Source organism: Schistocerca americana, chromosome 11, assembly GCF_021461395.2.
Source record: "Schistocerca americana isolate TAMUIC-IGC-003095 chromosome 11, iqSchAmer2.1, whole genome shotgun sequence".
In the NCBI taxonomy this organism is placed as follows: domain Eukaryota; kingdom Metazoa; phylum Arthropoda; class Insecta; order Orthoptera; family Acrididae; genus Schistocerca; species Schistocerca americana.
In genome coordinates this window covers 152,318,650-152,343,985 of record NC_060129.1, presented here as the reverse complement: position 1 = coordinate 152,343,985, position 25,336 = coordinate 152,318,650, and the positions used below count along the sequence as shown (strand labels likewise).

The window sequence follows — 25,336 nt, the reverse complement described above, 5'->3', positions numbered from 1 at the left end:
TGAAAACCCATACTTTGAAATTTGTTAATCAAATATCACACAGTATTGCGATGTGGGAGTGTTGTCTCTGGGAAAACTGAATTAAATGTTTGATGAACTGAAACTGTATATTTACCGCCAGCTTTGAACAGTTGTTCGACTAAAATACACGTTCTTCAGTCATTAGCATTTTAAAAGTGTCAAAAACAAAACAAACGAACAAAGGAACTAAACTTAAACGTTCATGTCACCACATAACAACACACACCAGCGATACTAGCGGAACAAACAATGGTAGCAGTTACTTCTGTAAAATATCTGGGAATATGCGTGCGGAACGATTTGAAGTGGAATGATGGTATAAAATTAATTGTTGGTAAGGCGGGTGCCAGATTGAGATTCATTGGGAGAGTCCTTAGAAAATGTAGTCCATCAACAAAGTAGGTGGCTTAAAAAACACTCATTCGACCTATACTTGAGTGTTGCTCATCAATGTGGGATCCGTACCAGGTCGGGTTGACAGAGGAGATAGAGAAGATCCAGAGAAGAGCGGCGCGTTTCATCACAGGGTTTTTTTGGTAAGCGTGATAGCGTTACGGAGATGTTTAACAAACTCAAGTGGCAGACTCTGCAAGAGAGGCATTCTGCATCGCAGTGTAGATTGCTGTACAGGTTTCGAGAGGGTGCGTTTCTGGATGAGGTATGGAATATATTGCTTCCCCCTACTTATACCTCCCGAGGAGATCACTAATGTAAAATTAGAGAGATTCGAGTGCACACGGAGGCTTTCCGGCAGTCGTCCTTCCCGCGAACCGTATGCGACTGGAACAGGAAAGGGAGGTAATGACAGTGGCACGTAAAGTGCCCTCCACTACACACCACTTGGTGGCTTGCGGAGTATAAATGTAGATGTAGATGTACAACTGATGCTGGCTGAGATAAACAAAACAGTGGAATGTTGGGAGAGTCCACTTGAAGGGGAGTAACCCAGGCAGGCTAACAATCATACAGCACTGCAGAGAGACTGTTTGAACACCCCGTATTTTCTTCAAATATCTTGAGGTACTTTCAAAAAGGGTGGGTGCAGTGGCCCAGTGGGCAGAGTACTAGCCTCCGGTCCTGGAACTCCCAGGTTTAAACTGGGTAGTGGTGGGAATTTATTCTCATTCCAATCCGTCCAGGATGTGTGCAGTCAAAATGAGTACTTGGGGTATTTTCCCGAGGGTAAGTAACAACTGAGGCTACGGACCCGTCTCAGCTCACCCTGCCAATGGCACAGTGGACAGATGGGCTACACTCCGCCAGTCGAGCTGATCATCCCACTACAGACCGTACCTCTACTTTAAAAAATGTTTGTGGATAAAGTAAATATTCCTCTCAATTAAAATTCCAGTACTCCTTCATCACCATTTTATTACAGTAGAGAACAGTGATAGTAATGCACAATATCAGATCACGTCTGTTATCTTAGTCTCCGCAGCAGCATAACATTTTCAGAAATCAAACAAACAAACAAACAAACAACAACAACAACAATACCACAACATCCACAGAAAAACAGCAGGTCATGTCGTCATGAACTTGTGCTCTAAAACAGAAAGCCACATAAATCCTTTTAATAGTTTGATACGTTTTTAATAAAATACATCAGAAACAATCTTATCTACAGGGTGTCCGAAAAGTCTTTCCCTGATTACATAAATTGATAACTCAGGCTAGAAGTAAGATACAAATATGAAACTGGTGTCTAATTGTTTACAAACTATCAAAGTTTTTTTCACACATCAGTAAACTTCCACATGAGCCCCCTCGGTAGCACATAGCACATCTAGGCGATATTCAATTTCCGTCCACACATTAACCAACATCACTGAAGGGATCGATCCGACTGTGGTTATCCGTTGCCGCAGGGTTTCAAAGATGTGGTACACGTGTTCGGTAGACCTTGTCCTTGACATAACCCCATAAAAAGAAGTCTAATGGGCTGATGTCAGGAGAGCGTGGAGGCCAAACCATTGGCCCATCACGACCAATCCGTCGCCCAGGAAAGGTCATATCGAGATAGGCACGGACGTCCAAACCCCAATGAGGCGGTGCACCGTCTTGCTGAAACAAGACATCGGGGTGATACTGAAGCAGCTGAGGAACAGCATACAGTTGCAACATGTACAGATACACTGCAGATGTGACGGTAGCCTCAGCGAAGAAGAATGGCCTGATAATTCGATCGTGGAATAGCGTGCACCAAACATTCACCTTTGGACTGCCTCTGGTGCACTCCGTGACCTCGCCAGTGGGTCGTGAACCCCAAATGCGCACTTTATGGCGATTCACTACTCCACTGACAAGAAAGGTCACTTTGTCGGAAAAGGCAATTGTCTGAGATAACCATCATTGTCCTCAATACATGATAGCATTTCGACTGCAAAGTCGTATCGACGTGTACTGTCATTGGGCAACGAGGCCTGAGCGATTTGCACTTTGTATGCACGAAACAATAAACGTTTGTGTAAAATGTCACGGAGAGAGCTTTTTGGCATCTGTAATTCACGTGAGGCCCTGCGCAGCGATTTCTTTGGACTTCGCAGAAAAGACTGCCTTACAGCTTCCACCCAGTCTGCTGATGTTCTCGGTCGACCAGACCTCGTAAGGTCAGCAACCGGTCCTGTGTTCTTGAACCTCTCATATCAGGCTTTTATGCTCTTGACATCAGGTGGATTCCTTCCAAATGTTGTCTGGAAGTGTCTCTGCACTGTGGTTGGTGATCGTGTCTCCTGGTACCACAGGACACACTGTGCCTTCTCCTGAATGGTTAACATGGCTTCTCGGGCACTGCACCTCAGCCACTACTTACCTACTGCGAACCTAAAACGGAAAAAAAACTTTGATAGTTATCAACAATTTGACACAAGTTTGATATTTGTATCTTATTTCTAGCCTGAGTTATCAATTTATGTAATCGGGGAAAGTCTTTTCGGATACCCTGTATATTCACCTAACATCGCTTGGGCAGTGTGACATTGGTGTAACTGGAAATATTTTCTAACGCTATAGATAATAACAAGAAAAATAGTCTCGATCATACGGTAGAAGACAGTTTATTAGTAGTGACCAGTTTCAGTCAATACAGGTGTCGTCTAGACCGTAACGCATCTGCTTCAGTAATCTGTGCAGAGCCGAATTGTGTGCCGAAGGACACATTCATTGACAGCAGTTCACAAATATGCCGTCTGGTATACAGCTTGGCTCCTCTCAGTGCCTCCACAGATTAGTGAAGATCTGTATTGACAGACTGCCTGTTGCCTTCTGTGTCAGGTTCTTTAGCCAATGCTTGTGTGACGATTTTTCCAACATTTTGCCAGCACGAGTGGCTGGCATTGTCAAAGCTTCAACCCCCCATTTCTGGTGGTGTGGATCAGAGCTGAGCTCGTGGCCACAGACTATATGTACCTGGTAGAGTTGGGCAACACGATTCTTTTTCCCGATTCAATTCCTACGATTCAATCTCACATTGCGAATCAATTCCTACGATTCGTTCATGATTCTTTCACGATTCATTCTAGTCTGTGATGGCACGATTCTTACGGAACGCAAAAAGTTCTACATCTTACTCACAGATGGCGGGACATATCGGAAATTGTCAATGGGGGTTAGAATCGAACTGTGTCATGATAATGTATGCCAGAAATAGTTCATTTATGAGTAAATGTGCATATGACGTTACAGTGTTATTCTCGATTTATTCGTGTAATGCCTTAATTGATGAAAAGTCACATTTGATTTGATTGCATCTATTGTTTTATTTCAGTATGCCAGGAAAGAGGAGTCGATTTCTGTGAAAGGTGGTGCAAAATTACGTGGTATGCCAGTTTGGTTGTGTGGCTTGAGCGTATCTAACTACAGACGTCTGTTTTATAGTAACAACTACAACTATGTAGGTGAACTCAAAAAGCAAAAACCAGTCTAAATACAAAATTTCATCCAAATCGTTAGGGCCGTTTTTGAGATACGCGAAATATAATACATAATCCAAGTGCTATTGCTCATGTGTAAAGAAGCTGTGTGTGTTTTGAATTGCATCTGCAACAAATAAGAGGTATGTATTTATTCGTCACACTTGGATTTCTTGGTTTTAATCGTCTGTATTGGGAGCTGTGTACTCGCTGTATATCGTTTCTGTCATCACTAGTTCGTGTATTACTCGCGCGAACTAAGCTGGTGTCGGCGCGGTGGCTGATGGTAGCGATAGTAAATGGGAAATGCCTTTACGCTTGTTCCTGTCAGCCACCGCCAAGTGTCAGCTTGGTTTTCACGAGTAATATTACGGCCCACGAACTTCGTTTGTTCCTTCCGAGCTTCCTTTGTTCACACGCATCCTCCACTTGACTGCCATCTGGCGGTCGTAATCATTTGGCACGACTTGGCATGATTCGGAGGTTGCCTTCGAAGCATAGCCTACTAAGAATCGATGAATCGTTGGAACTTGGAATTGTCACGACTCGGAAACACGCAATCGTTCTTAAGATTCTTTGAACGACGTTTTGTGTGTATCACGATTCGATTTTTATGATTCTTTATTTAGAGTCATTCAAACGAACGACTCATTCACGAATCGCCACAACTCTAGTACCTGGTGCGCCAACATCTGAGGGCTTGTCAGTGGTCATTTCCAGTGTGATTCTCCTCTTGCTACCTGCAATGGTCATTTGCTGCAGCACGGGAATCGGAGATCCGTTTACCTTTTTCTTGTCGAATTTATTTTTGTGTTTGTGTATTTCTATAGCTTCTCTGAAAGAGCAGATGTGATACCTCATCTCTACGGGCAGAACTTGCGTTCGGTCTGTTTCACACAGTGCGTGCTCTGCCACAGTTGATTTTTTCAGCTGCCCCAGCCTGCAATGTTGCTAATGTTCTGTGATCCTGGTGTCGGTTGCTCATTCAGTCATTCCGACATAAACTTTTCCGCATATGCGCGGAATGGGGTATATGCCTGACAGTGCGGGTGGATCCCTTTTCTCCTCTGCCGATCTCGGACTTTCACCTTGTTATACTTCTAACATAACACGTGGAGTAGCTGTTGCACCTCAGAACACATTCCGGGCATTGCATTTCGCATCTGAAGTGCCGAGGCTTACATATTTGTCTTGGTCGCATTACAACTGTATTAATAGTGTCTCTTTTCTGGCTCGGGTGGTGACTTGACAGTTCGTGCACCAACTGAGCCAGAAAAGAGGCACGATTAATACGAACGAGACAAAGATGATCAGAGAGTATCTCAGATCGGAAAAGAAGAAAAGGGACCCACTTGCAATGTTGGGAATATACGGCATACCGTGCACGTGCAGAAAAGTTTGACTGGACGATCGATCGACACCGGGACCACCTAACGTAAACGACATTCTAGGGTGCGGCAAGGAGTGTGTGCTGTGTGAGGCTGACCACGTAGTAAAATTCACCGACACAGAATTTCTGGCTGTAGAGAAGAGTTACACGTCTGCTTGTTCAGAAAAGCTATAGAAACACAAAAACGTGACAATAGCATCAACAAGAAAGAAGAAAGCCTCAAGGTAAATTGATTCTGGATTTCTGTGCTGCAGCAAACAACTGTTGCAGGAATAAAGAGGAGAACTACACCAGAATGACCACAGAGACACCCTGAGATGTTGGCGCGCCATAGTCCGCGGCCACAAGCTCAGCTCTGGTCCACACCGCCAGCAATGGAGGGTGAAACTTTGACAGTGCCAGTCAATTGTGCTGGCAAAATGTTGGAAAAATAGTCAGATAAGTGTCGGCCAAAGAACCTGAGTCAAAAACCGACAGGCAGTTTGTCAACAAGTGACCATTAAAACCTTAACAATTGAGGTGTGTATTGATTCAAAGAGTTTGACAGAGCACTGAAAGACCTGAATCGAAACAAGGCCCCGGCAGTAGACATCATTCCATTAGAACTACTGACAACTTTGGGAGAGCCAGTCCTGACAAAACTCTACCATCTGGGGAGCATGATGTATGAGACAGGAGAAATACCCTCAGACTTCAAGAAGAATATAATAATTCCAATCCCAAAGAAAGCAGGTGTTGACAGATGTGAAAATTACCGAACTATCAGTGTAATAAGTCACAGATGCAAAATACTAACGCAAATTCTTTACAGATGAATGGAACAACTGGTAGAAGCCGACCTCGGGGGAGATCAGTTTGGATTCCGTAGAAATGTTGGAACACGTGAGGCACTATTGACGCTACGATTTATCTTAGAAGAAAGATTAAGGAAAGGCAAACCTACATTTCTAGCATTTGTAGACAAAGAGAAAGCTTTTGACAATGTTGACTGGAATACTGTTTTTCAAATTCTGAAGTTGGCAGGGGTAAACTACAGGGAGCGAAAGGCTATTTACAATTTTTACAGAAAGCAGATGGCAGTAATAAGAGTCGAGGGGCATGAAAGGGGAGCAGTGGTCGGGAAAGGAGGGAGACAGGGTTGTAGCCACTCCCCGATACTATTAAATCTTTATATTGAGCCAGCATTAAAGGAAACAAAAGAAAAATTCGGAGTAGGTAATAAAATCCATGGAGAAGAAATAAGAACTTTGAGGTTTGCCGATGACATTGTAATTCTGTCAGAGACACCAACGGACTTGGAAGAGCAGCTGAACGGAGTGGACAGAGTCTTGAAAGGAGGGTATAAGATGAACATCAACAAAAGCAAAACGAGGATAATGGAATGTAGTCGAATTAAGTCAGGTGATGCTGAGGGAGTTAGATTAGGCAATGAGAAACTTAAAGTAGTAAAGGAGTTTTGCTATTTGGGGAGCAAAATAACTGATGATGGTTGAAGTAGAGAGGATATAAAATGTAGACTGGCAATGGCAAGCAAAGCGTTTCTGAAGAAGAGAAATTTGTTAACATCGAGTATAGATTTAAGTGTCAGGAAGTCGTTTCTGAAAGTATATGTATGGAGTGTAGCCATGTATGGAAGTGAAACGTGGACAATAAATAGTTTGGATAAGAAGAGTATAGAAGCTTTCAAAATGTGGCGCTACAGAAGAATCCTGAAGATTAGATGGGTAGGTCACATAACTAATGAGGAGGTATTGAATAGAATTGGGGAGAAGAGGAGTTTGTGGCACAACTTGACTAGAAGAAGCGACCGGTTGGTAGGACGTGTCCTGAGGCATCGAGGGATCACCAATTTAGTATTGGAGGGCAGCGTGGAGGGTAAAAATCGTAGAGGGAGACCGAGAGGTGAATACACTAAGCAGATTCAGAGGGATGTAGGTTGCAGTAGGTACTTGCACAGGATGGAGTAGCTTGGAGAGCTGCATCAAGCCAGTCTCAGGACTGAAGACCACAGCAACAACAACAACAACAACAACAACAACATTGATTGAAACTAGTCATCACTAATAAATTATCTGATACTTCATGGTCAAGACTAATTTTTAATCATAATTGAATTTATTCTAACGTGTTGTTGTTAAATCATTTACTATAAATAACATCTGTCATTAGTTATCTTCAGTTGTGTGGTTGCATCGGTTGTTTACGGTGTGTTGTCATTTTCCATGCAACCTTCTGCTTCCCGGTTTTTGTTGCACCACCCAGTGAGGGTTTAAGTTGTCATGCAGGGCAATCTGTCATTTAATTTGTTCCCTTAGAACGAAAGTGAAACACTCGGCGAAATATCGGCAGTTGTCGAGTACGTCACGTGATGTATTGTTATTGAGTTATTTTGACAGTCGGTATGCTGGGAGAAGTTCATGTTTCATCCTTTTTGTCACATTTTATTTCCAGAATTAGTGCACTCGATAATTTCATAGTTCGGAGCTTTACGATGTAATCTCTGACGAGTGCCCCGTGGAAACCTTTGATGTACCGTGCCGCAGGGCAGGAAGGTAGGTGCCCGTCACACGCGGTGGTGATCTGCCGCTGCGGCCGGCTGTACCGCTGCGAGAGCGTGCATCCCAACGGCGTGACGCCGCTCACCCCCCTCGAGTGGGAGTGGCAGCTGAGGGAGGTGGTGTCGCGCTGCGAGGACGAGGGGGCGACGCGGCCCGGCCTGGGGGTCCTCACGTGCAGCGACCGGGACCGCTGGGCACAGGTGAGGCTTTGTTACTGTTATTTGTGTTTTTGCCATCTGAGGATCACGTGACACAGTAGGTTCCCTCTCAATTTGCGCTTTTCCTTTCCTCCAGTCATCTTTCATCTTTTGAATGTGTCTCTTGTTTTCTTACACAGACTAGTTACACTGACTTAAATTGTGTTTACACTGACTTAGAAACTTGTTTTGCAGTTTTGGAGATGGGAATTTGCGCTTCAATATATCCTCTTTTCCCGTTACCCACCAGGCCTCAATCTCCGCTAATTTCAAGTTGCCGCCACTCATACCTCACCTGTCATTCAACAACATCTTTGCCTCTGCACTTCTGCCTCGACTGACATCTCTGCCCAAACTCTTTGTCTTTAAATATGTCTGCTTGTGTCTGTATATGTGTGGATGGATATGTGTGTGTGTGCGAGTGTATACCCGTCCTTTTTTCGCCCTAAGGTAAGTCTTTCCGCTCCCGGGATTGGAATGACTCCTTACCCTCTCCCTTAAATCCCACATCCTTTCGTCTTTCCCTCTCCTTCCCTCTTTCCTGACGAAGCAACCGTTGGTTGCGAAAGCTAGAATTTTGTGTGTATGTTTGTGGTTGTTTGTGTGTCTATCGACCTGCCAGCACTTTCGTATGGTAAGTCACATCATCTTTGTTTTTATATATATATATATATATATATATATATATATATATATATATATATATATATATAGACACACACACACACACACACACACACACACACACACACACACACACACACACACATCTCCAAAGATGATGTGATGAAGGATGGGAGACTGCATGTCATCAAAGACACCAACCACTTTCTCAAACGCCTGGAATCCTTACCCAATCTGTTACCCCCGGAAACCATCCTTGTAACCATTGATGCCACTTCCTTATACACAAATATTCCGCACGTCCAGGGCCTCGCTGCGATGGAGCATTTCATTTCACGCCGATCACCGGCCACCCTACCTAAAACCTCTTTCCTCATCACCTTAGCCAGCTTTCATCCTGACCCACAACTTCTTCACTTTTGAAGACCAGACATACCAACAATTAAAGGGAACAGCCATGGGTACCAGGATGGCCTCCTCGTACGCCAACCTATTCATGGGTCGCTTAGAGGAAGCCTTCTTGGTTACCCAGGCCTGCCAACCCAAAGTTTGGTACAGATTTATTGATGACATCTTCATGATCTGGACTCACAGTGAAGAAGAACTCCAGAATTTCCTCTCCAACCTCAACTCCTTTGGTTCCATCAGATTCACCTGGTCCTACTCCAAATCCCATGCCACTTTCTTTGACGTTGACCTCCACCTGTCCAATGGCCAGCTTCACACCTCCGTCCACATCAAACCCACCAACAAGCAACAGTACTTCCATTATGACAGCTGCCACCCATTCCACATCAAACGGTCCCTTCCCTACAGCCTAGGTCTTCGTGACAAACGAATCTGTTCCAGTCCGGAATCCCTGAACCATTACACTAACAACCTGACAACAGCTTTCGCATCCCACAACTACCCTCCCGACCTGGTACAGAAGCAAATAACCAGAGCCACTTCCTTATCCCCTCAAACCCAGAATCCCCCACAGAAGAACCACAAAAGTGCCCCACTTGTGACAGGATACTTTCCAGGACTGGACCAGACTCTGAATGTGGCTCTCCAGCAGGGATACGACTTCCTCAAATCCTGCCCTGAAATGAGATCCATCCTTCATGAAATCCTCCCCACTCCACCAAGAGTGTCTTTCCGCCGTCCACCTAACCTTCGTAACCTGTTAGTTCATCCCTATGAAATCCCCAAACCACCTTCCCTACCCTCTGGCTCCTATCCTTGTAACCGCCCCTGGTGTAAAACCTGTCCCATGCACCCTCCCACCACCACCTACTCCAGTCCTGTAACCCGGAAGGTGTACACGATCAAAGGCAGAGCCACGTGTGAAAGCACCCACGTGATTTACCAACTGACCTGCCTACACTGTGATGCATTCTAAGTGGGAATGACCAGCAACAAACTGTCCATTCGCATGAATGGACACAGGCAGACAGTGTTTGTTGGTAATGAGGATCACCCTGTGGCTAAACATGCCTTGGTGCACGGCCAGCACATCTTGGCACAGTGTTACACCGTCCGGGTTATCTGGATACTTCCCAACAATACCAACCTATCCGAACTCCGGAGATGGGAACTTGCTCTTCAATATATCCTCTCTTCCCGTTACCCACCAGGCCTCAATCTCCGCTAATTTCAAGTTGCCGCCACTCGTACCTCACCTGTCATTCAACATCATCTTTGCCTCTGCACTTCCGCCTCGACTGACATCTCTGCCCAAACTCTTTGTCTTTAAATATGTCTGCTTGTGTCTGTATGTGTGGATGGATATGTGTGTGTGTGCGAGTGTATACCTGTCCTTTTTTCCCTCAAGGTAAGTCTTTCCGCTCCCGGGATTGGAATGACTCCTTACCCTCTCCCTTAAAACCCACTCCTTTCGTCTTCCCCTCTCCTTCCCTCTTTCCTGATGAGGCAACAGTTTGTTGCGAAAGCTTGAATTTTGTGTGTATGTTTGTGTTTGTTTGTGTGTCTATCGACCTGCCAGCGCTTTCGTTCGGTAAGTCACCTCATCTTTAGAGGGAAACATTCCACGTGGGAAAAATATATCTAAAAAGAAAGATGATGAAACTTACCAAACAAAAGCGCTGGCAGGTCGATAGACACACAAACAAACACAAACATACACACAAAATTCTAGCTTTCGCAACCAATGGTTGCCTCGTCAGGAAAGAGGGAAGGAGAAGGAAAGACAAAAGGATATGGGTTTTAAGGGAGAGGGTAAGGAGTCATTCCAATCCCAGGAGCGGAAAGACTTACCTTAGGGGGAAAAAAGGACAGGTATACACTCGCACACACGCACATATCCATCCACACATACAGACACAAGCAGACATATTTAAAGACCATTGGTCTTTAAATATGTCTGCTTGTGTCGGTATGTGTGGATGGATATGTGCGTGTGTGCGAGTGTATACCTGTCCTTTTTTCCCCCTAAGGTAAGTCTTTCCGCTCCCGGGATTGGAATGACTCCTTACCCTCTCCTTTAAAACCCACTTCCTTTCGTCTTCCCCTCTCCTTCCCTCTTTCCTGATGAGGCAACAGTTTGTTGCGAAAGCTTGAATTTTGTGTGTATGTTTGTGTTTGTTTGTGTGTCTATCGACCTGCCAGCGCTTTTGTTCGGTAAGTCACCTCATCTTTGTTTTTTATATATATATATATATATATATATATATATATATATATATATATATATATATATATATATATATATATATATAGTTTTGACTCCTGAACTAAGGGAGTCTTCATCAGAATTTATATTACCTAAATAAGTGGGATACAAAGTTAGTCATTAATAAGAAAAACACAAGCCAGTAATAATTAATATTTGTGTATAAAGATGTACTTACATACGAAAAAAGTTGAGCATAACAGCTCGCGTCATACAATTTTAACACCAAAAAGGCCACGTCACATAATAAAACAGCCTACGTAGAAGTTTTACTGTCATTTCTAGTTAAAAATTAAAGATTGCCGCTAAGGGCTGCTTGTGTATACTGAAACAGGTGGCATCAGACAGGGAGCCGCGTGCACCAGCTATACTACAATGTGGAAATGAGGTGTCACGCCATCTAGTGATGAAAACTGGTAACATCTGCTTTTCGTGATAGAAAGGTTTCAGCAGTGTGTATAGCAAATGCGTCTACAACTTTTAAACATTTTATAGTATGAAGACATATTATAATTTAAAAGTAGTAAGAAATTATGAAACATTTTTTCAGTAATTTCTTACAGTAAATACAGTAAGTGATTAAACTGCAATAAGAGTATGGGGAGGAAAACAACATTTCAGTAAAAAACACGAGGAAAAATTGACATAGATGAAAAATATCTTTTAAGGATCCTTCAGTAAAGGTTTGAAGCCATTCAAAAGATTCTTGTTAAGTAACTGTAACTGTTCGTTAAGAATACGGTTATCATTGAGAGAGAAGCATTTGAATATTTCCATTTTCTCAAGAACGTCAAGTCTACGACCTTTTTTCTCTGTGTGCAGAATATTAATTTCATTAATTTCCTTAGGTTTGTGGCCGCTGATCAGCAAATGATCAGCGAAAGAAGAATTATGAATCTTAGTGCCTTTTTTCCCAAATAGATGCTCTTTATAGCTGACTGAAAAAGCTCGCCCTGTTTGCCCTATATAATATGAAGGACATGTGTCGCAAATGATTTTATAGACTCCTGAACGTAACAAAGGGGAACGTACCGATTTTAAATTGTGAAGCAGATTGGTTTTCAGGTTATTATTAGTGGAGAATGTAACATTGCAGTTACATCTGTTTTTAAGGAGGCTCTGGATTCTGTAAGAGTGAGGCCCTAAAAACGGAGTGGAAAAATATTTCTTTTCTTTTCTACTATAGTGGATTCATATCCATTATTAACTGCAATAGTTTTAATCGAATTTATCTCAGCGTTGAGGTTTTCAACAGATAAGGGCGTAGAAACAGCTCTGTGTATGGAGGTTTCATCACTAGATGGCGTGACATCTCATGTCCACATTGTAGTATAGCTGGCGCACGCATCACCCAGTCTGATGCCACCTGTTTCAGTATACACAAGCAGCCCTTAGCGCCAATCTTTAATTTTTAACTAGAAATGACAGTAAAACTTTTACGTAGGTTGTTTTATTATGTGACGTGGGCTTTTGGGTGTTAAAATTGCATGACGAGAGCTGTTATGCTCAACTTTTTACGTATGTAAGTACGTCTTTATATACGTATATTAATTATTACTGTCTTCTATTTTTCTTATTAATGACTAACTTTGTATCCCCCTTGTTGTTGTTGTTGTGGTCTTCAGTCCTGAGACTGGTTTGATGCAGCCCTCCATGCTACTCTATCCTGTGCAAGCCTTTTCATCTCCCAGTACCTACTGCAACCCACATCCTTCTGAATCTGCTTAGTGTATTCATCTCTTGGTCTCCCTCTACGATTTTTACCCTCCACGCTGCCCTCCAATACTAAATTGGTGATCCCTTGATGCCTCAGAACATGTCCTACCAACCGATCTCTTCTTCTGGTCAAGTTGTGCCACAAACTTCTCTTCTCCCCAATCCTATTCAATACTTCCTCATTAGTTATGTGATCTACCCATCTAATCTTCAGCATTCTTCTGTAGCACCACATTTCGAAAGCTTCTATTCTCTTCTTGTCCAAACTATTTATCGTCCATGTTTCACTTCCATACATGGCTACACTCCATACGGATACTTTCAGAAATGACTTCCTGACACTTAAATCAATACTGGATGTTAACAAATTTCTCTTCTTCAGAAACGCTTTCCTTGCCATTGCCAGCCTACATTTTATATCCTCTGTACTTCGACCATCATCAGTTATTTTGCTCCCCAAATAGCAAAACTCCTTTACTACTTTAAGTATCCCCCTTATTTTAATATAAATTCTGATGAAGACTCCCTTAGTTTAGGAGTCGAAACCATGGTCAATTGACTATAAAATCCATTGCAACCAGTAAGCTGTCTTTACTATACTAAAAAAAAAAAATTCACCGTTGCTGCACACAGCTATGTTTAAAGTTGTTTTGCAGTAATGTAGTGGCTACCACAGGTCTGTTGAAGGTTATAACAAGTTGTAAACACAAAAGCAGCAAACTACGGCTGTGTCAGTACAGATCGAAACGAAACATTACCATATGTACAAGTAGGAAATGCAGATTTTTTTGTCTTGGGGGAAAAAGAAGAAGAAATTGTTAAATTCAGAAGAATGGAAAATAGTGCTTTATTCAAAGTATCTTTCATTATTACTTATACATTTTTTCCACCTTTGCGCAATTTCTGGATACCGTCCCAGTAAATATTGTCCCATTTTCCCGCCGAACCATTCATCGAGCCATATTTTCACATCTCCGTGCAAATTGAAACAATGTTGAACAAGTGCGTGGGCCGTTGATGCAAGTGAGTGATAATCGGAAGGAGCCAAGTCTGGTGAATAAGCCACAAGGGGTAGAACTTCCCAGTCGAGTGCTTTCGATGCGTCGTGCCCTGGTTTTGCTGTATCCGAAGGAGGACTGTCGTATAGGAAATGGAGTTTGTGTTGCCTCTGTCGGTATTGTGGCCTTTTCTCGAGCAGTGAGTGGCTCGGATGAGTCAGTTGGCGTCGGTAACATTTAGTATTAACCATTTCCCCAGGTTTTAACTGCTGAAAACAGACCACGCCCCTCTGGTCCCACCAAACACGAGCATCGCCTTTCCGCCCAAGCGATTCGGTCTTGCAGGCAATACGGATGGTGTGCCTGGGTCTACCCACAATTTTTTGCCTTTGTGGTTCTCGAAATAAATCCCTGAAACTATACGAAGCAGAAATGACGTCCTTTTGTACCGAGTGATCAAAATGTGACATGTTTTTGTGCTTTTCCATTTACCTGTCATTCAAATAGTGTGGTGTCCATCTACCGGTCCGCATCCACGTCACTTACCATTTTTAACCAGATATAACGTCTGAGACAGGAAAGAGAAATAATAATAATGATGATGATGGTGATGATGATGATGATGATGACACAAAAACACTTGTACAACAGACACCACATTCAAAATAAAATTTATAGGACAAATCTTGGAAGCATTTGAGATAAACACAGGGGTCAGACAAGGACATGGGCTCTCACTGCTTCTATTCAACATGGCCTTGTACAAAATTATCAAACAATGGAAAGAAAGAGTAAAAGTGATTCAGTTAGGAAAAACATCTGCGAGCAAAATAATCATAAAAGCCTGCCATTTGGAGATGACCTGACAATACTCACCAACAACAGATAAGAATCACAGCAAGACATACATGAAGTCTTGTCCAAAATAAGTCTACAGATATTATACGACAAAAGGCAATGCATGAAAATAAAAAACAACATGCACGGTATGCACACAAAATGTGAAAAATTTAAGTGTGGAAAAAGTATGAAGCGGAATACATAGAAATAAGAGACTAAAACAAGACATCTAACACAGGAATAAGAGAAAAACTACAGAAAGTGTAAAAACTCACATGGTTACACTACAAATAAAAGAAACATATAAGGACAGGTCAAACTTAGGCACTACAATACAGTTGTAGTACCAGAAGCACTACACACATTAGAAATGACCACAACTGGAACATAAGATATCACAGAGACACAGACAGAAAAAGTACAGTGTAAAATCCTCAGAAATTTTTTTGATGAAATACACACAGACTAAAGAGAGCAACCAAAGAATAAGACACACACACACACACACACACACACACACACACACACACACACAGTCATGAACAGAAAATGTCAACTAACATACATAAGAAACAACAACAACAGGCTCACAAAGAAGATTTCTGATGTAGTAAACATCTCAGCCAAAGAATCTAGTTGGCTCTAAGAATTATAAGACAACATAAAACAAGCAAGAATCACTAGAGAAATGATACATGAAAGTGACAAATTCAGAAACAAAATTATGAATACCACATCTACAGCAGAAGAAAGGAAGAAAACAGGGAAAATATGGACGGAACAAAGGAAACAAGAACACAGTCAAAGAATGAAGAGATTTTGGAGAGAGAAAATAAAGGAGGAAATGAGAAAAAATTGAACAGACATGTAACATTAAAATTCAGACACTGTGTTAAGTGCAAAAATGTGTAAAATGATCAACAACAACAACAACAACAGCAATAATAATAATAATAATAATAGTAATAATAATAATATGATGATGATGATGGTGACGAAGATGATGCTGAAGACTATACCACACATTACATCTACATGTAACACATTGGCACACACGGAATATCTGAAAAGGCATGACCAGGTTGACAAAAGAATCCATCACAAGTTCGAAAAGCAGTATTACTTAGCGGAAGACTTTCCTCAATACTACAGGTACTGAACATTTGTAGAAAAAGGAAATGTCAAAAGTTATTAGAACTGCAGCATGATAACCAATATAATAATCTATTGTAACCAACGTGACGTAACGGTAATCAATAATGCAAACCAAGCCACGTTCCTTATAGACTACCGTAATTTACAAACCAGCTGCAATGAGCGAAAATGGCCCAATACGGGAACTTGGCGAATGAGGTAAAAACTGTGTGGGAACACAAGTCTGTACACATTGTCCGTGTGGTACTATCAGACACCAGCACTGTCTCAAAATAGACTGTGCAGAGAACACAAAATACTTCAATCTGTTTACAGGTGAAAAACACATGGATTTAGAAAGCACCACATGTGTGAAACTCAGCTTGCACTTTTCTCACACATTACGGATGACGGGCAACAGGCAGAGTTCATGTTCTTGTGAATCTGTCCCATCTCTCATAGCTAATTGCAAACAGCTTGTTGACTAACACTCAATTGCTCGGTTTTCAGTGGTTTTCCACGTTCCTCGTGTGCAACATTGAAGTCAACATTTTCGAAAAGCCGAAACCATTTTTCACATGTGTCTTGCGATGCAGCACATTCACTGTAAGCTTCTCAAATTAATTGCTGTTCAGCAGCAATTTTCTTCAAGTGAAAACACAAAAGCAGTGCTGTTCACAAATGCTCTTCCTTCATCATAAATTTTGACATATTGAACACCACAACTCAACACTACGCACACACTTTTACAGTTTATCACTCATGCGTGTCTGACACTTGTTAATGTCACAGCAAAATGGTGGAGTGTCAAATGTTTATAGCACAAATTGCATTGGTGCGACTTCTGTTGTCTGGGATCCGCATTTTGCAATTGCATACTTGACTGGAATACTCTCTTTCAAATTCTAAAGGTGGCAGCGGTAAAATACAGGGAGCAAAATGCTACTTACAATTCGTACAGAAACCAGATGGCAGTTATAAGAGTCAAGGAGCATGAAAGGGAAGCAGTGGTTGGGAAGGGAGTGAGACAGGGTTGTAGCCTCTCCCCGATGTTATTCAACCTGTATATTGAGCAAGCAGTAAAGGAAACAAAAGAAAAATTCGGAGTAGGTGTTAAAATCCATGGAGAAGAAATAAAAACTTTGAGGTTCGCCGGTGACATTGTAATTCTATCAGAGACAGCAAAGGATTTGGAAGAGCAGTTGAACGGAATGGACAATGTCTTGAAAGGAGGATATAAGATGAACATCAACAAAAGCAAAACGAGGATAATGGAATGTAGTCGAATTAAGTCGGGCGATGCTGAGGAAATTAGATTAGGGAATGAGACGCTTGAAGTAGTAAAGGAGTTTTGCTATTTGGGGAGCAAAATAACTGATGATGGTCGAAGTAGAGAGGATATAAAATGTAGACTAGCAATGGCAAGGAAAGCATTTCTGAAGAAGAGTAATTTGTTAACATCAAGTGTAGATTTAAGTGTCAGGAAGTCATTTCTGAAAGTATTTGTATGGAGTGTAGCCATGTATGGAAGTGAAACATGGACAGTAAATAGTTTGGACAAGAAGAGAATAGAAGCTTTCGAAATGTGGTGCTACAGAAGAATGCTGAAGATTAGATGGGTAGACCACATAATTAATGATGAAGTATTGAACAGAATTGGGGAGAAGAGGACTATGTGGCACAACTTGACAAAAAGAAGGGGACCGGTTAGTAGGACATGTTCTGAGGCATCAAGGGATCACAAATTTAGCATTGGAGGGCAGCGTGGAGGGTAAAAATCGTAGAGGGAGACCAAGACATGAATACACTAAGCAGATTCAGAAGGATGTAGGTTACAGTAGGTACTGGGAGATGAAGAAGCTTGCACAGGATAGAGTAGCATGGAGAGCTGCATCAAACCAGTCTCGGGACTGAAGACCACAACAATAACAATACTTGTGCGCCTAACATTATTGTCCAGCTACCTCTAAATGCTACTGTACGGCACTTGTGTTTATTTATCTTACAGTTACAAGGATGAATGAAATGTTAACAGGATTTTGTTTTAAATAAATCATTAAGAGAAAAAAAGGCAGTTGTAGTTATTTTCCACATACTTTTCTGCTTTATAAATACATTTTTCTCAGCAAGAAGGAAGGTTTATGAGAACCGTAGAAAGAAACATTTTGTGTCAGGAGCCGATTGCACACAAATTCTTCCAAGCATTGGTCATCTTCAAATTGGTGCCCTTGTAGAACTTCTTTAAGCAATCCAAACAAATAGAAACTGCAAGGCTATAGATTGAGGCTGTGCAGAGGGTCATCAAGTGGAGACCATTAGACCTGCAGTGTGGGGCCTGGCATTGCCGTGGAGGAGAACAACCTGTCGAGTCGGTCGGTCTCGTGTTTTACAGTGGTGTACATCTCCCACCTTCTGCAACATCACACAATAGTACGTGGCGCCGATTGTGTGTCGATCGTGCAAAAAATCGGTGACCGAAGTTCTGCACCGGTCGAAGAAACGGTCGAAAGGAACTTGCCGGCTGACAGTCGAGTCTCAGTTCTCACTAGGGCTCCCTCTCCTTACCTCTGCCACTCCTTACTGGCTCGTTCAGATTCAGGAGAGTAGCGGAGAACTCTCATTTCGTCACAGGTGACGTTCCGACTCAAATATGCATCACCTAGTTTCCAAAACCTTGCTGTGGGTTTCTCGGCAGCCCTCTAAAAAACTTCCACTTCAAATTTTTGGTCAATAGGTGAGGGACCCATCTGAAACACACTTTACCGACCTGTGGGTCATTTCTGATGATCGCTTGACAGCTCCCGTAACTTAGTCCGACCTGAAACTTCCTGGCAGATTAAAACTGTGTGCCCGACCGAGACTCGAACTCGGGACCGTTGCCTTTCGCGGGCAAGTGCTCTACCACACCTATAAGAAAGAGAACGCACTTATAATAAGCAGTCAATTCAAACCAGATGAAGCACGTGAAAAAGGAAGAGTACTCGTATAAATACGGACGGAGCGCCTGACGCATAGCAATGGCTACCTGGTAAAGCTTAACTGCTGAGCTTACGACTCAAACCAAACTACTATAGCTGTATCGTCATTCATTCAACCTAAATTGTATCTCATATTACAATGGACCAACTTTGTTTCGATTTGGAGGTGCGCCCTAAAACTTTTCTCCCTCCTTGAATTTCTAGTCTCAAATTTCAGGTGCGGCTTAGATTCGAGTGCGGCTTAGATTCAAGTAAATACGGTAGACACCGATGCAATGTGGCCGTTCTTTCGACACTTCTTGCAAACTGCCCAACACTTAGGGCATATGACAGGCTTGTGTCAGACGAAGCAGTACGATCAATACGGAAGGGGGGGCATGCGACCGCTGTCGTGACGCAGGCTGTTGCTGCTGTGGCCGTAACAGTCACTACTGCCCCGTGCAACAACCGAGTCCGAGGTTGTACTGCTGCAACAGTTTTTCCGTCATCTCGAACACTTGCTGCGTGTCTTACAGTGGCCCCACATAGCAAACCGATGGCCTGCAGCTCGTCACACTTCAAAGAACTGTGCTATATTGAGCACATTCGTAAGTGTCGAATTCTCACGCTGAAGTGCTTTTTTGTGGACTTCCCTATCTGGGGCCATACAAATAATAACATCGTGCACTGTGTGATCAGCATAGGATTCGTGACTGGTACTAGTGACGAATTTGAGATGACGTTTGAACCCATGTAATTTTGCCACACAGGTTTTGCCAGATTGATTTGGGTGTTCCTGACAACTGTACAATTCTACACGCATCTCAATGACATGTTTTCTGTTACAGTAATCAGTTGAGAGAAGGTCGCACATTTCATCAAATGGTTAGCTGGCCCAAGTTGGCACAACAACTACATCTACATCTACATCCATACTCCGCAAGCCACCTGACCGTGTGTGGCGGAGGGTTCCTTGAGTACCTCTATCGGTTCTCCCTTCTATTCCAGTCTCGTATTGTTCGTGGAAAGAAGGATTATCGGTATGCTTCTGTGTGGGCTCTAATCTCTCTGATTTTATCCTCATGGTCTCTTCGCGAGATATACATAGGAGGGAGCAGTATACTGCTTGACTCTTCGGTGAAGGTATGTTCTCGAAACTTTAACAAAAGCCCGTACCGAACTATTGAGCGTCTCTCCTGCAGAGTCTTCCACTGGAGTTTATCTATCATCTCCGTAACACTTTCGCGATTACTAAATGATCCTGTAACGAAGCGTGCTGCTCTCCGTTGGATCTTCTCTACCTCTTGTATCAACCCTGTCTGGTACGGATCCCACACTGCGGAGCAGTATTCAAGCAGTGGGCAAACAAGTGTTCTGCAACCTACTTCCTTTGTTTTCGGATTGCATTTCCTTAGGATTCTTCCAATAAATCTCAGTCTGGCATCCAATGATCAACTTTATATGATCATTTCATTTTAAATCACTCCTAATTCGTTCTCCCAGATAATTTATGGAATTGACTGCTTCCAGTTGATGACCTGCTATATTGTAGCTAAATGATAAAGGATCTTTCTTTCTATGTATTTGCAGCACATTACACTTGTCTACATTGAGATTCAATTGCCATTCCCTGCACCATGCGTCAATTCGCTGCAGATTAAAACTGTGTGCCTGACCGAGACTCGAACTCGGGACCTTTGCCTTTCGCCGGCAAGTGCTCTACCATCTGAGCTACCGAAGCACGACTCGTGCCCGGTCCTCACAGCTTTACTTCTGCCAGTACCTCGTCTCCTACCTTCCAAACTTTATGGAAGCTCTCCTGCGAACCATGCAGAACTAGCACTACTGAAAGAAAGGATACTGCGGAGACATGGCTTAGCCACAGCCTGGGGGATGTTTCCAGAATGAGATTTTCACTTTGCAGTGGAGTGTGCGCTGGTCCCGATTTCGAGTCTCGGTCGGGCGCACAGTTTTACTCTGCCAGGAAGTTTCATATCAGCGCACACTCTACTGCAGAGTGAAAATCTCATTCTGGGAACAGTAATACACATTACAGAATAGGTTGAGCACTCATTTGCGATTGCTTAAATAATAATGTTTCTTTGGCAGCTCACCAGAGCGTGCCAATGGGACCCAGGTAGCCTCTATAAGTGGGCCTGTGAACTCTGTGGAAGTGCAATCTCTGAAATCGCGCATGTTGTGAGTGAACGTACATCAGTTTTATTTTCTGTATGATGTTTCAAATTATTTTATCATGTTTTGATGTACTGCAAATACATTTAATGCCGTTAGTAACTATAAAAATGTTTAATTTTAGTTAAAGAAAAGAATGATTCAATATTTGTTAATGGACATTTTTAATTGAAAATAAATGTAGGAGGATTGAAAAGAAAAAAGAAAAAAAAGAAAAAGTTGCTGCTACTGAGAATCAAACCACAGACTTTGTTATTATAAAAATTCTGTGCTGATGGCAGCTCTGCTGACAGTAACTTGAAATGTAACATTTTTTATGTCACATTGCTCCAAAATCTTCAAATGTTTGAAGGCAATTTTTCCAAGGGTGTTTGACACTTGCTTTACAATGCTTTATCAAGATGGTATCCTGGTGGTGACCCAAAAATTCTCCAAGTAAGGAGAAACACTAAGAGGGCAGAGCAGTCTGTAATGTCACGTTCTAAGACTTAAAACAAACTGTTAAAACTTTTGGCAGCATGTTAGAACATTAGCAGTTGTAGTTCATGTAAAAATAAAAACTAACAATCCAGATTGCATTTCCTTCTGTCCTACTGGAGGAACTTTTTCTTCTTTTTCATCATCATCATCATCATCATCACCTTCGTGAAACATTTCTGATTATAAGGTCATTCACAAAGCCTCTTCCAATCTTCTCTTTTCTCACACAGTTTATCATTCAGCATTTCTTCCCATTGTAGTTATCTCTGATTTACATTATCCTTCACTTGGTCTCTCCATGTTGTTTGTGATCTTCGAACTGATCTTCTTCCAGATTCTCTCTATTCCAGAACCCTTCTCAGTAGCCTTTCTTTTACGCACACTCACTATGAATGTAAAGAAATAGTACTAAATTTTATTCATTCTGTTTAACACCCAATATACAGTGTTTTATAGATACTGCAACAGTACTGTAAAAATCTTAGTTCATTATTTTCGAAATTTTTGAGATACAAACTTTTACCTAAAACCTACAATAACTTTTCTGGTACTACAAAACAGAGCTAAAGCTTTTAAAGTATTCATTTGTAACCTTATTTGAAGCTGTAACCTAGAAGATTTTTGTTCATAAAATTGTTTTCCAGAGTTTTATTTTCTCTTATTACAGTAGCTTATTGACATAACAGTAATAAGTTCAAAAATATTATTTTTAATTACATTTTGTTGTGCGAGTGATGTGGGGAGAACGAGAGAGTGTATGGAGGACATATAAAGTGTGGAGGTTTTATAGGATGAAAACACGTAAAATGTATGCATGGAAATGTTCTTGTGCAATCATGAGATCATGTAATGTGTGTCTAGTGTGCTTGCTTTTGCATAAAGGCACCCGGAAGTAAAGTTAGCTGTAAAACCAACTAATATTTCATTTCTGGGGATAATTAGTACCTTGTTTTATTTGAATTAAATTTGGTTTCATAAATACAAATATTTTTATGAATTGCTATATGACTTATTGGATGACTTAAGGATTGCCATGGGTATTTGTCGGCTGCTGATTTTCTGATTGCCTACATAAACCAACAGCCAATAAGAATTGAACGTCTCCCTCACTTTGTGTAGTGGTTTCGACTATGATTTAGTGTCTGTAGGAATCACTCGGGAACTGTCTTACTGTGTGGTGTGGAACCACACCACTCATATCTTTGTTAAGATGAAGAACATCATACATTCTGTCAGTTCTTTTATTGTATTTGTGAAGTGACTACCCCTTTGAATGTTTTGATGAAAGTTTGGAAATTTTAAGTGACTTAGTTTGGTAGTTAATGCCACATGAACTTTCTTGTCATATTTAAAATGCTGTAGAGCATGTTTCATGAGTGTGTAAGCTCTTATTTTTAAGAAGCCCACTGAATGACTTCATACAGTAACACACAAATAGCTATGGGTCAGTGACTGTACAGAACATAAAAATAATTCAGATCACATAGGTGAACTTCTGGCCGCTATCGTGTGAAATGTTGTAGTTAAACTTGCACCAACAATGGTTTGACAATAAATACAGACTTCGTAGACATTTACAATTTGTTTTGGGGGTGGATTGAACTGTTAGGGGGTGAGAAGCTATAACCTGCCCTGCCGCACTCCTCACGTGTGCTTCAGTCGTGGTCTGATGTTGGCTATTGTAACAAATGCTAGTTACCTCAAGTAGAACAAAAATAAATTACTTTTAATTTTTAAGCTATTGACTTTAAATCACTTGTAGCTATGTTTGGCTGCCACCAGAACTGTTTCTGCCAAGGTCAAGACTCGACACTCCACCAGTATCCGGCTCCTGCGAAACGCAGCTCGCCCACTTTTCACACGATATCTTGCGAACCGTGGATGAAGGGTATCAGACGGATGCCATATTCCTCGACTTCCGGAAAGCATTTGACTCGGTGCCCCACTGCGGACTCCTAACTTAGGTATGAGCATACGGGATTGGTTCCCAAATATGTGAGTGGCTCGAAGACTTCTTAAGTAATAGAACCCGGTACGTTGTACTTGACGGTGAGTGTTCGTTGGAGGTGAGAGTATTGTCTGGAGTACCCCAGGGAAGTGTGGTAGGTCCGCTGTTGTTTTCTATCTACATAAATGATCTTTGGTACAGGGTGGATAGCAATGTGCGGCTGTTTGCTGATGATGCTGTGGTGTGCGGGAAGGTGTTGTCGTTGAGTGACTGTAGGAGAATACGAGATGACCTGGACAGGATTTGTGATTGGTGCAAAGAATGGCAGCTAACTCTAAATTTAGATAAATGTAAATTAAAGCAGATGAATAGGAAAAAGAATCCTGTAATGTTTGAATACTCCATTAGTAGTCTACTGCTTGACACGGTCGTGTCGATTAAATATTTGGGTGTAACATTGCAGAGCGATATGAAGTGGGACAAGCATGTAATGGCAGTTGTGGGGAAGGCAGGTAGTCGTCTTCAGTTCATTGGTAGAATTTTGGGAAGATGTGGTTCCTCTCTAAAGGAGACCGCTTATAAAACACTAATACGACCTATTCTCGAGTACTGCTTGAGCGTTTGCGGTCCCTATCAGGTCGGATTGAGGAAGGACATAGAAGCAATTCAGAGGCGGGCTGCTAGATTTGTTACTGGTAGGTTTGATCATCATGCGAGTGTTATGGAAATGCTTCAGGAACTCGGGTGGGAGTCTCTGGAATAAAGGAGGCGTTCTTTTCGTGAATCGCTACTGAGGAAATTTAGAGAACCAGCATTTGAGGCTGACTGCAGTACAGTTTAACTGCCGCCAACTTATATTTCGCGGAAAGACCACAAAGATAAGATAAGAGAGATTAGGGCTCGTACAGAGGCATATACGCAGTCACTTTTCCCTCGTTCTGTTTGGGAGTGGAACAGAGAGAGAAGGTGCTAGTTGTGGTACGAGGTACCCTCCGCCACTCACCGTATGGTGGATTGTGGAGTATGTATGTAGATGTAGATGGATGACTTCATACAGTAACACACAAATAGCTATGGGTCAGTGACTGTGCAGAACGTGAAAATAATTCAGATCACATAGGTGAACTTCTGGCCACTATCGTGTGCAACGTAGTTAAACTTGCACCAACAATGGTTTGACAACAATAAATACAGACTTGGTAGACATTTACAATTTGTTTTGAGGGTGAATTGGACTGTTAGGGGTGATAAGCTATAACCTGCCCTGCCGCACTCCCCACGTGTGCTTCAGTCGTGGTCTGATGTTGGCTATTGTAACAAAAACTAGTTACCTCAAGTAGAACAAAAATAAACCACTTCTAGCTCCACTTGGCTGCCACCAGAACTGTTTGACACTCGACCAGTATGTTTGTGTGAGATCAGTGCACCTCTGTTGCTGCCGTGACCTCTGAACTGTGTGCTCGTCCATCCAGAACCGCACGAGACTAAGAGAGCTGAGCGCGCGCAATGCGGCGTCGCTGTTGGAGATCGAGTCGGCAATGTTCGTGCTCGCACTGGATGACGCGAGACCCGGCTCGTCGCAGGGAGCCGCTGGCACCGAATCGCTCGGCGGGAACTTCAGCTGCCGCTGGGCCGACAAGAGCCTCGTGCTGGTCTTCTTCGCCGACGGCGTCGTCGGTGGGGTCTCGGATGTGA

General features: G+C 42.3%; 1 protein-coding gene across 2 annotated transcripts in view; it reads left to right on the top strand.

Annotated features, from left to right (window-relative positions):
* LOC124553735 (peroxisomal carnitine O-octanoyltransferase) overlaps nucleotides 1–25,336 on the top strand; it is a 263,361-nt gene that overhangs the window by 106,143 nt on the left and 131,882 nt on the right. For both annotated transcript variants that reach the window (XM_047127665.1, XM_047127666.1), the window contains exons 6-7: nucleotides 7,866–8,080; nucleotides 25,114–25,332. In XM_047127665.1, coding sequence (XP_046983621.1) covers nucleotides 7,866–8,080; nucleotides 25,114–25,332 — 434 coding nt within the window. The remainder of the gene's footprint in view (nucleotides 1–7,865; nucleotides 8,081–25,113; nucleotides 25,333–25,336) is intronic.